Source organism: Camelus ferus, chromosome 17 (genome assembly GCF_009834535.1).
Source record: "Camelus ferus isolate YT-003-E chromosome 17, BCGSAC_Cfer_1.0, whole genome shotgun sequence".
Classification (NCBI taxonomy): Eukaryota; Metazoa; Chordata; class Mammalia; order Artiodactyla; family Camelidae; genus Camelus; species Camelus ferus.
Genome location: NC_045712.1, coordinates 38257006 through 38269527, shown reverse-complemented (window position 1 = coordinate 38269527; position 12522 = coordinate 38257006). Strand labels below are relative to the sequence as shown.

The window sequence follows — 12522 nt, the reverse complement described above, 5'->3', positions numbered from 1 at the left end:
CTCTTCCAGGTAATAAAAGAGAAAGAAAACTTCCAAATTCATTTGGCAAAGCAAACTGAATCTAGTCCTGTACTTTAAAAATAAAATTGCCATGAACAAAGAGATTTTATTTTAGGAACGGAAGGAAAAAAAAGTCAATTATTTGGAAATTTGCCAACAAAATTCGATCACAAAAAGAATAAAGGATGTGACCCATAAAATCACACCAACAGATTTTTTTTTTAAAATTTGGATAGAACTTAGCATCCATTCCTAATATAAACTTAAGTATAATAATAATCTGCTATAGTATATACTATGCCAAGCACTGTTTCGAGTGCCTCACACTTATGAATTAATTTTACCCTCATGGCCCTATGAGGTAGCTAGCTCCATTTTACACTTGGAAGACAAAAGGAAGCTAAGTGACTTTCCCAGGATCAAACACCTAAAGGAAGTGGTGGAGGCAGGATTTGAACCAAGGGTATCAGGCAAAAAATCTGTGCTCTTAACCACTGTAACATGTTGCTTCTTCTAAAATAGGAATAGAAGAAAACTTCCTAAACACAGTAGAATATTTATCAGAAACAATGAGGGTGAACCCCATATAAACTGAAATGCTAAACGCATTTCTCTTGAAAGTTAGGAACAAGACATAGAATGCATGTTAACCACTATTTAACTTTTTTTTTTTAAATATCTGAGCTAATGCATGACATAAGTGACACACAGATTGGAAATTAAGAGCACTCTAGTCATTATTTATTGTATACCTAGAAAATCTAGGAAATGAAACTAAAAAAAAACTCTTAAAAAATAATGTAGCAAGGTAATTAAATTGGATCCAGATAAAAAAATTTTAAATCGGTAATTTTTTAAATACTAGCAATAACCAACAGAAATTAAGATGTGGCTTTCAAATGTAGTCCTTTTTCTTCCAACCAAGAGCCTGAGTGCTTTTCTAGGAAGTGAGGACATTGCTACCGAGCACCCATCCCAGGCTGGTGGTGGTCAGGTACCAGAGTTGTGAATAGTGCTGGATCTCTCCTTTCAGAGACCTAGTGTGGTGGGTATGAGCAGAACCAGAAGAAAAGATTACAACATTCAACAGGCAGGGGCTTCCTCTGAAGGCAGGACCAGTCATGTTCATTCACATCAGGGTAGAGGGATGGACCCGTGTGCTCACATGGGGTTAGGCTCTTCCCTGGAATCCAAGAGCTCCCAAAGTAAAACACATAAAAAAAAGGAAGTCCTATCTGGATATCTTGTTTTTTAAAAAGTGAAAATGAACACCAAAAATACAGCCACAGCAGTATTTAAATTTTAAAATACACAAAAATGGCAAATTTCCAGTCCTGTCCTTGGTTCAGTAATTTTTTAGGCCCCCAATAAATGTTCTTTCTAACCTTGTCTGAGATATCTCATCTAATCTAATTCTTATTTTCTCGAGCCTCAACTCTCTTCCCTTTCTTCTCCACTGTCTCAGAGACATAAATCAGAACCCAGAAATCTCTCCCCTCCAGGTTACCTGACTCTGCCCCTCTAGCCTCCTCCTCCACCCCTCCACACTGCCCAGCAGGAAGGGGAGGATACCAGAGGCCAACCCCTGAGCACTGACGCCCTACTGCAAAGGTGGAAAGAAAAAACTGATGTCTGATATTTATATGACTGTAGAAGAGGAAACCCCTGAAAAGATTTTGTTTCTTACGCCTTTGAGGTATGAAGGTTGGCCTAGAAGATAATGACAGTAATTAGGGGTACACCTCTCACCTTGAAACCAGATGACAGTTGCAGGCAGACAGAACTAGTTGGTAAGGAAATCAGAAGAGACTCTATTAATCTTGTCACAAACTTCATTACTGTTGATTCCAATCACACAAGAATGGTCCCACAGCCATGAAAGTCGAGTCGTCTCTGCAGTAAATTGTGATGCTGTTCTTAACTTGTTTAGTTAGGCAGCAAGGTGGAGAAAGCTAGATCAGAACCAGAGTCAGCGTTCAGGGCAAAGTACTTATCAGTGGAACATGACTGCCGCCCCCAATACCTAGATACGCACACACACACTTGCACATGCTCAAACACAAATCCATTATCTCTTGGAGGCTGAAGTAATAATGGTTAAGACTCTCAAGGACACATGTAGAAGATACGAATGAGGCCTTTGTATGTGATATCCAATGATACCCGTCTTTGGAAGTTTTAGGTCTGGTGGTAGAAGGGTTTATGCCCACTTTAAGCATGGTTCAGTTGGAGAGGTAAGTTTTTAAAAGTTATTTAATGACTAACATATGCAAAGGATTATCTATATGCTAAAAGAAATAGATACCATACCCAATCTCAAACCCTACACTGTTAGTATGAAAGCACACGCATATGTATTAGGTTGTGAATTGACAAGGCAATTTCCTAATAATTGCAAATTATAGCACAGGCTAATTAAAAGCACTGAGGTCAAATAAACAGAGGTTAGGAGCATTTAAAGGAGCATTTTGGAAAAAAGAAACATTTCAAGATGAAAGTCTTTCAGACATGGTCTGGATCTTAAAGGTTCAAAAGACATAGATTAGCAAAATGGAAGAAAAGGTTCTATGTGTAGAGAACACAAGTGTTAAGGGTCTAGATTAGAGTAGGTTCAAATGGGCCACACCCAAGAAGCAGAAAAGAATGAATCACAGTGTTGGAGAATGACTTTATGTCAATGGTAAAATGGAGGAGGTGGAATAGAGTAAGGAAATCTCTGTCCTTGAGAAGTACATATTCTAATATGGGACACAAAACTGAGAAATGAGATAGATTTTTAAACAGTTTAAAGAAAGAAAGAAAGAAAGAAACCTACAAGCAGATGATATGTGTAGTTCTTAACTTCCCCTATGGGGGGGGCAGGACTGCACTGCTACTCCCACTCTCCCACCTTCATGACCTAGCAGGAAGTATTTAGGGACGGACCACTTTGATTAGCATTTGCAAGAGGAGACCAAGGTGAGCATGCTTCTTATATAGAACCTTAACTAAAGTTCCTTGCTGCATGGAGAATCACACCTTAAGAAATGGACCGAGCCAGACCTGAGTGCTTCTCTCCAGTGTGAATTCGCTGGTGGTGATTGAAAGTGGAACGCTGACTGAAGGCTTTCCCACACTCAATACACTCATAGGGTTTCTCTCCAGTGTGAACTCTCTGATGCACAGTGAGTTGTGAGCTGTCACGAAAGGCTTTGCCACAATCTTTGCATTTATAGGGTTTCTCTCCAGTATGGGTTCTCTGATGTACCATAAGGCTAGAATTATGACTGAAGACCTTCCCACACTCATTACATTCATAAGGTTTCTCACCAGTGTGAATTCTCTGGTGTATAATGAGGTATGAGTTTTGATTGAAGGATTTTCCACACTCATTGCATTTATAAGGCTTTTCACCAGTGTGAAGTCTCTGATGTCGAATGAGACATTTACTCAGACTGAATGCCTTACCACACTCATTACATTCAAAAGGTTTTTCTCCAGTATGAATTCGCTCATGGTCAGCAAGTTGAGAGATCTGATTGAAGGCTTTCCCACACTCACTGCATTTGTATGGTTTTTCCCCAGTGTGGAGGCTCTGATGTCGAATAAGACATTTACTCCGACTAAAGGCCTTGCCACATTCATTACACTCATAAGGCTTCTCCCCAGTGTGGATTCTCTGATGGTCAATAAGATTTCTGTTAGAACAGAAAGCTTTCCCACACTCATTACACTTGAAAGGTTTCTCACCAGTGTGAAGTACCTGATGTCGGACAAGGCTTTTATTCCGACTAAAGACTGCTCCACACTCATTGCATCCATATGGTTTCTCCCCAGTATGGGTTCTTTGATGGTCAAAGAGTTTAGAACTCTCATTGAAAGCTTTTCCACATTCGTTACATTTATATGGTTTCTCCCCAGTGTGGAGTCTCTGGTGCTGAATGAGATGGGAGCTGTGGCGATAGGTCTTTCCACAATCACTACATTCATAGGGCTTTTCCCCTGTGTGGATTCTCAGATGAACTATGAGCTGAGAGGTCTGCCTGAAGGTCTTACCACACTCATTACACTCATAGGGTTTCTCTCCAGTGTGGATTCTCTGATGCCCGATGAGGTGTGAACTCCAATTAAAAGCTTTGCCACATTCATCACATCGATAGAATTTCTGTCCCTTCAGAACTTCTTGATCCTCTGCAGGACTGGAGGACAGATCTGGATGTTCCCCAAGATCCTTATATTCATCACATCCATCTTTTGTGGATTTTTTTTCATCCTGCTGTGTTACTTCCAAGAAACCACTTTCCAGTCTGCTCCCTTCTTCATCAGAGGGTTGTGCTCCTAACTTCTCTAAAGCCTCTTCACTGGCATCTCCAGCTCCTGGTCCTCCAGGAAGTACTCCATACAGTACTCCTGAGGTCCTATCAGGTGACTCTGATCCTTTAGAAATCGCCTGCTTTGGAGGCAACTCTGAACTCTCCATCCTTTTCTCACTTGCTGCCAAAAGAAAAGAGAAAACACCGTTTACTCATTTCTTGTCCTAGTGAGGAAAGGTAATCTCTAGGAGTCTATGTATTTGAAAAATTTTTCACATTATGAATAAGGAATGAGGAGACACATTGAGAACAGAAGAGAAAATGTGAAATAGCTCAAATTTCTCTTCATGCACAGAAAGACAAAGAGGGGAAGCTGGTCAGTAGAGGAGGTGGCAGAAGAGCTATCAGGACAGACATATGTTGAGCCAGCATGGCCAAGTGAGCAGATCAACTGGAAGGCAAGAGACCAAATTGTAAAGCATGGTGTAATCTTCCAGAAGTTGTGATGTGACCTTAGTAAAATCATGAACTTTAAGGTCCCTTCCAACCATGACATCATATTGTTCCACAGTTCTCAGCAAAGATGCTGGGGAGACACAGGGGTAGCAAATAACTCAAACCAAATAGTGTGGGCAAGTATAATTAGGAGAAAGTGTAAAAAAAAGAGGTGTTTCTAGTTTGACAGAATAGTGACAATATTTGGAGAAGCCATGGGTTCAGAAATGCTGGGGGAAGTACTGCAGGAGACAGCAGAGGTCTAAGGTGGGGATCACCTAGTCCCTGGAGCACCGGATTGGTAGGCGCCAGCACTGCATTTCTATAAAAATTAACAAAGACAGTAATATTACATATGAATCAAAGTCAAAATACATTTTTTGTATTTTGATCATCTGGAATCATAATGAGACTGAACAGCTAAGTATATGTTTTTGAATCCTGGAATTTTTTAACACAAAAGTTGGGAGAAGGCAGAGAAATCATGGTCATACCTGAACACAAAAATACTGGTTCCTTTCAATCACATCTTAACCAAGGCCACAAGCCATCATACTATTTTAGCACACGGAAAGTTAACTAGCAAAACACTGTAAATCACTATACTTTAATTAAAAAAAAAAAGAAAGTTAAATATATCTGGCTCTTTGATTCATACTCCCACCCTCTCCAGAGAAGGCTACTGTCCTAGACTTGTCAATCCCAGAACCTGCCCTGGCAGGAAGTTGCCCTCCCCTAGTCTTTCCTGAAGGGGAAGGTAAGGCAACCATGCTTTGTGCCAAGCAACCCAGCTCATCCCACGATGGACAACAGGTGACTGGACCAGGGCCCAGCACGAGGCCCAAGGGCAGTTTATCTGTCATCGGCCTCTGCACGGCCCGGGCCAAAGTTCTGCCCAAACAGAGATGATATTTAATGGCTAAGCCACCCTTGGAGTCTCTCTGTATATAAATTCTGAACTCAAAGTAGGACAAAATTAAGGAAACGACAAGTAGGAATCAAAGCTGAAATGATGCAGAGAGAGAAGGCAAGCCATTAGGAGCCTCAGCAAGCAGAGCATCTGAAGGAACAGAAAGGCTAACTAAGAGGAGCTCTGAGTGGGACAAAAGATTCAGAGTGAAGAGAGTGGGTGTCAGTTGGAAGAGAAAACAGATATGCGGGGAGCAGCTGTCTCAACCACATTGCCGGAAAAACCCTTTCACTTTTCCTGCTGAGGCTCCCAGGCTCCTCGGTCCCTGCAAGGCTTTGTTTCCGGAAGTCTAACCTAGGCGGTCGGTTTGTTCAGGGTTTCCATTCCTTTAGCTTTATCCTAAGTACCCTAGCTCATTACTTACAACAACTGAATGGCTCGCTTTTCCCAGGTCAATTAATAATGAAGTAAAGAGAATGTTAATAACCATTAAAGTGGGTGATGGCGCAGGGAGGTTCACTTTACTCTCCTCTCCACTTTCTCTGTGTTTGCTTATGTTTTCATAATAAAAAGTCAAAAAAGAAAAATACAGCAAAGAACATGTAAAGAAGGCAGGCTCTAAGTTACTGGGGAACAGAATCATTACCCAGGGAGGCCAGGCTGCGGTAGTTTTCCGGCATGGTGTTCTTCCGGTACGGGGCTCTCTGGCTGAGCGCCGGCCCTTTCCACTTCTTCTGAGTATAGTCCACGGACAGGAGCTCAGACTCTGCAGCCACCTGGAACGACAAGCTGCTACTGCTCAGGGACACTGGCAGCCTCAAGGGCAGAGTCATCAGGGGTGCCGACAGCACAGGGTCGGGGCCCTGGTGGTAACAGGGGTGGAGAGGGAGGGAAGCTGGAAGGACACATCTACAAGGACAAGTCCAGGGCAGGGTCAAGTCAGCAGGTAGACCAGCTCCCGGAGCGCAGTCAGGCGGGGAAGCCACAGGAGACGTCTCAGAACTGGCCGCAGCCCCGCAGATGAGCTCAACCTACTCCTGGGCCACAGACTTGGGAACTCAGGGAGCTCACCTGGGGCCTGACCGTCCGAGGCACGGCTGCCGCTGCGTGGTCTCCTGAGTCCCCTGCTTGGGGAAGGGCAGGCACTGGGGAAGCACGCCGAGCTGAGGGAGGAAGGAAAGCTCTGAGTGGGACGAGCCCTGCTCTTGGCTCCAATGAGCTCTGTATCCAGTGAGTGGATTCAGGAGAACCCAGCAGCTGCACACACACTGAGCCTCATCCCTGTTCCATAAAGGCACCATCCTGTGTGAGCTGTGAGTTTTTCCTGGAGGCACAGAAGGTCCCTGGTCAAGCAGAAGGGGCGCTCCTTTCCACCGTCTCTCCGCGACTCTGGAAGGAAGCTACACTTCTGACCACTTGCTCTCCCATGGCTTCCCCAGCACTGGCCTCCTGCCTGCCCCTCACCTCTCTGCCCCGCATTCCTGGCTTCTCTTCCCACCCCCGCCCCGCCCCTGGTTATGGACACTGCAGGGGCTGAGGCCTCAGAGCCTCCCTTTCCCTCTGTCAGAGGGCTCAGTCTCTAATGCCACCCTCACAGCTCCTAGTTCTCTCTTCCACATCGACCACAAGCTTCTAATAGCCTATTAGACATTTCCTCTGGCGTTCCACATTAGCACAAAGTCAGTGTAAAAAAAATGTATCTCCTTATCATTTTCAATCTTCTCAAGTTTTGTTAATGATTCTAAACATTGGTCCAAATCTCTAAATCATTCCCTCTTGTCTTTAAACCCACATCTAAAATATAAATATTCCTGAGATATTCAGATTCAACACGATCCCTTTCGGAAAACCAGCTGACCAATTTGCAGATATTGATGAGCTGATAATCAAAATTCACTGAAAATTCAAGCATCTCAGCACAAGGAAAAAGAAACTTGAAAAATAAAAATAAGCTGAAGGACTCACAATTCACATTTTCAAAAATTACTTGACAAAGTGGCACTCATCAAGACAGTGTGATGTTAGCATAAAGATAGGAATATTTCAGTGAAATAGATCAAGAGCCCAGAAATAAACCCATACATTTATAGTCATCTTATTTTTGACGGAAGTCCCAAGACCAGACTTTTCAACAAATGGTGCTGGGATAACTGGATGTACACAAGCAAAGAATGAAGTTAGACCTCCACCTCAGACTACATATGAAAATTCTATGGACAGCAGGCCTTGGCACCTCTTGCAAAGTGGCCCCATTGCTCTGTGTACCAACTTACATGATGGTAGGCTTCCCCTGAGAGCATGGAACCCTCCATCTCCGGTCACTCTTAAGCAAATTTTTTTAAAAAATCACTCACTTCACCCATGATTAAAACAGAGGCTAGCATCTCTTACATTTGCTACAAACGAATACGAATTCAAGGTCTCCTGGACTCAGCAAGTGCTGCTGGACTGACAAAAGAGAGATGACTGTAAACTGAGATGGGAAGAAGGCCCACACCAGAAAGCATGTCATCATTCAGATAAGGAAAGTGCAGCGCTGCTACAAGGCCGTCGAGAGACAACTGAAGGACTACTTGGGGACCTGTGTGCTGAGGAGGCTGCTGAAGTTTTCGCAGAGAAATGAAACTCTGCTGTGAAACAAGGGGGCAGGGTAAGAAAAATAAGGACACAGAGGAAACAAAGGCAAAGGAAAATAGAGAAGTGATAAGGTACATAAGGGAAGGCCTGCAGAAAGAGACTTGAGGACACAACCACCAAAGGAGGCTGGAGAGGAAAGGGTGCTCCCGGGGCAGGAGGGGCAGGCTCCGTCCTCCTGAGCTCCAGCAGCACCAGCAGGAGCAGGGACAGCTGCTCAGGAGCAAGCTGAGAGTCCAAGGAAGAGGGAGAGACTTGCCCAGGCAAACCTGCAGAACACACTGGAGAAGAGAAAGAAACTCAAGTATGAAAGAACTACAATCCTGCTCAGGGGAAAGAGAAACAGGCACCGAGGCTCAAGAGAATGAAATGGAGGCCAGAGAGAAGCATCTGGAAGAAACACACCCAGTGGGAAACATAAAAGGCACTGACCTATCTCAGGCAGTTGAGACACACAGCAAAACGAGCACCAAAAATAAGCCTCCAAGCTGACCTGAAGCAGCTGCTGCAGAAATGTCCCAAGAGGTCAGTGAAGTATTTCTAAAGAGGTGATGAGAAGACAGACCAACACAAAAATGAGGCCAAATGCCTGTGAATATAGCAGAAGATTCCAGCCCTTTTAGCCCAGCCTCCACAACCATGAACACAGACAGAAGCTAATGACCTCCTGGGCCTTTCAAACTCAGAATGAAAGCCCCACAGCACAGTAAAGAGATGGGGGCCAGTGAGCTGAAACTGCCCAGTTAAATTCAGGTATCCTAGTGCCTCAGGGTTCCTCCCATGTCCCAGCTAGCTTTCAGGGACAGAAGAAAAGCTTCACACTCATCAGCTTGTTAAGATTATGTGAGCCCCAGGCCTGGGGAGCAACCTGAGATGGATCAGGCCTCTTGTCCCCCACAGCTTCATACCTTCACTCAGTTTCATTCCCAAATGAAAATGCTGGGAAAATCCCAAGCAATCATGTGGGCGTTTTTCAGGACATTTTCTTCATCAACTCATAGGCAATGTAATTTTAATTTCCTTTAAATTCCTCATTAAGGAGTCTCTAGTTCTCATGTTTTTCCTCCCACTGAGATGGTACATAAGGTTTATTGTATACACTGATAATAAACAAACAAGTTTCTAAGATAATCACCACTAAAGGAAGATTGCTTCTAGCACATATTTAAAATATTAAAAGAATATTTATATCAACTTGGCAATCAAGATATGAGCCAAATCGAGTGGCCCAAATCTGGTTTCTAAATACCATTCTCCAATAAATGGAACCAGGGGTTCTTGGAGAAATAGTTGACTTCAGGGCTGGGGGACGTGAAATAAAGCGAAACCGGGGTCAACTTGAAAGAGCTCCCAACAGCCAAAGCCAGAATAATTTAACCAACAAAATAAATAATGTTATACCACATTATACCCAAAAAGTAAACACCCAACATCACACCCTGATGTAACTGATATAATAACAACAACAAAAGGGAAATAAGGTACAACTCTTCCTCATTAAGAATTTTAGTTAAGAGAACAAAAACAAGGGAAAGTCGCCTGGAAGAGCATCACTGTAATAACTGCTGCAGGCAAGAGGCACCAAGAAATGCTAATTAGTGGGTGAAAGTTGAGGAGAAACAGGATTTTTCTATGCAAAGTCTCAGGGTAGCTTCCTCAAAATCATTGCTAATTACAAAAGAAAGACAGTAACTTTATAGTGATCAAACCTGGCAGAAATACTGGATCAAGATTAACATGACCAGGAAGAAGACACACCAACATTACCCTCAACCTAAGCAGGACAACATCTGACAAAACCAAATTGAGGGTCATTCTAAAAATACAAGCACGAAATTCTTAAAAAAGACACTGATGAACCCTGGATAAATCAGCAGTGTAATTAATAGTACTGGACCACTGTAAACTTTTTTAAGTTTGATGACTGCACTATGACTGTGCAAGATATATTACCTTTAGGCAAACCAGGTCAAGTATAAGAGAATTCTGTACAGTTCTGACACCCTCTGTGAGGCTACAATTATTCAAAATAAAGTTTTAAAAATTGAAGATGTTTGAGTTGTTAATGTGTTTCTTTTTTTGTATCTATCTAGAAATATTAATGTCTAGGTATTAAGGATTAACTTGGCAATAATGGTTTTGAATTCTGTCGATTCCTATCATCTGCAATTTGGACTCATCCTTTTACTAATTTAACAAATATTTACTGAGCACCTACTAAGTCTGAGGCACTAAGGTTTCTGCAGTGAATTAAGCAGACAAAAGGCACTGCCTTGAGCAGCTTACAAGACAGAGACAAGGACAGGTGCCATGTAGTGTAATAAAAAAAGGAAGGAGGATAAGAGGTCTAAGATCAGGGAAGGAAAAGTATAAGCTCAAACACCCAGTCCTGTGGAGCACATAATGACTCACCTGAGGGAACTCTTTCAGACTGTTTCTCATATTAAAAATACTGAACACTGCAAAGTAACATGAGTTATATTTTACTACACTATCTGTATTTTTGCTCTGGAGCATGACATCATAGAATGCTCATGCACTAATATTTCCTGGAAACCAGGAGCCACAGAAAACAACGGTGGCATGGTTACTATTTTTTATGCTTCTGTCAGTTTCCCTTTAAGTACATATTGAGATTTATCTTCAAAACATTCTCATCTTTTCAGCTTACTTTTTAAACCAACATTTGTCTGCTTTCCTTCAGCATTAAGAATAATATGTAAGTGCGGTCTCATTTGTTAGTCCCTGAGTACACACACATATACACACGTGCTTAAGAGATACAAATTCCCTGAAATCCTTAAGCAAATTACAGCCTAAACCACCACTTCCTTGCAAGATAAGCAACCTAGTATTAATCAGTTGTCAGATTGGCAACCTTTTGAAACAGGACGGTGTTCTTTCCTTGCCACCCTTAGCTTTATGAAGAACATTTTCTGATTTCATAGGTCTATGGAGGTTAGAAGACAGCAAAATGGTTTTAGGTTAGTGCTGTTACCTTTGCTTAAAAACTGCGTTTTATAAATACTACTCTTTCATTTTGAAAACAGAGACAATTACCCTAATATTTTGCTATTTTTATGCACAAACGTCACTTGCTTCAGCATTTACAGCTTCATGTAATGTGTACTGTATGAAATAAACTGCAAACAAAAAACGTCTTCTTCTACTTATACTTGCAAATATATGTTTTGGTGGTGTCATAATGTTGGCACCAATTTTAACCAGTATATGAACAAATGCATTCTGCAAGCTGATGATATAATTTTCAAAAAGCAATAGTGTGAATATATTTAGTGCCACTGAATTATGCACTTTAGAATGGTTAAAATGGTTAATTTTTAGGTATCATAGTAAATATTATGTACATATTATCACAGTATTGTTTTATTACAATACTAAAAAAGTTTTTTAAAGCAATAGTACGATCCTATTTCGTCATAAAAAATATATACATATAAGAGTTTGCCAAATTATGCACAAATTTTAAATTGTCAGGAAGCCTCCAGATGTAAACATTAACGGACAGCGGTTACTTTTATCTTTCTTACGCTCACCGCGTCATCTAATTGTCTGTAACGAGTCCTCTTTGTTTGCATAATTGGGAGAAGTGATAAAACAGAAACTATTACTCCAAATTCTAGCCCGGGGCGCCCGGGCAGCAAAACGCTGGCAGATACGCCCTCACCACAGCTCCCAGACCAGACCCCGACCCCAGGACAGCCTCCAGGCCGAGCCTCACCCGCCGCCCCTAGTCCACACCCGGGAACCCCTCGCCCACACCGCAGCCCGCGACGCCCGCCCTCCTCGCCGGGCCGCTCACCGACTCCAGGCGCCGCGCGACGTGTCCCTTGACTGTACCACCCCCCTGACGTCGCGCACGCGCATCGCCGCCAAGGGTCTCTCTAGGAGGCTGGGAGGGCCGACGTCTCGCCGCCTCCCGGGCCCCAGCTCCATGCTAGGCGGCCTCCCAGCGCAGCCCGGAGGCTTGTTCCCGACACCCTTTACCTAACCCACAGGACGCCTGCCTTCTGATCGTGCCCCAGAGCGCTTGTCTTGTTTTCCTACATCCCTCCAAATGTGTGTTCAGGCCTTCCCTCCAGGGTTCCCTCCCACCCTGGGAAGAATGGGGTCAAAGCTGTTATGGAGCCCCAGCTGCATGGGTGGACCCCAGCGGGATCCTATCCTTGC

The 12522-nt window shown here is 43.1% G+C and overlaps 1 protein-coding gene across 1 annotated transcript; it reads right to left on the bottom strand.

The window, feature by feature from the left end:
- Positions 1–1221: 1221 nt before the first annotated feature.
- Positions 1222–12150, bottom strand: ZNF852 (zinc finger protein 852). Its single transcript, XM_014561821.2, has 5 exons — positions 12074–12150; positions 6769–6860; positions 6344–6473; positions 3043–4473; positions 1222–1952 (listed from the first exon to the last, which is right to left on the bottom strand). Exons 3-5 carry the CDS (start codon positions 6375–6377, stop codon positions 1927–1929), a joined length of 1491 nt encoding a protein of 496 aa, XP_014417307.2. The 5' UTR covers positions 6378–6473; positions 6769–6860; positions 12074–12150; the 3' UTR covers positions 1222–1926.
- Between the last annotated feature and the right edge of the window lie 372 nt (positions 12151–12522).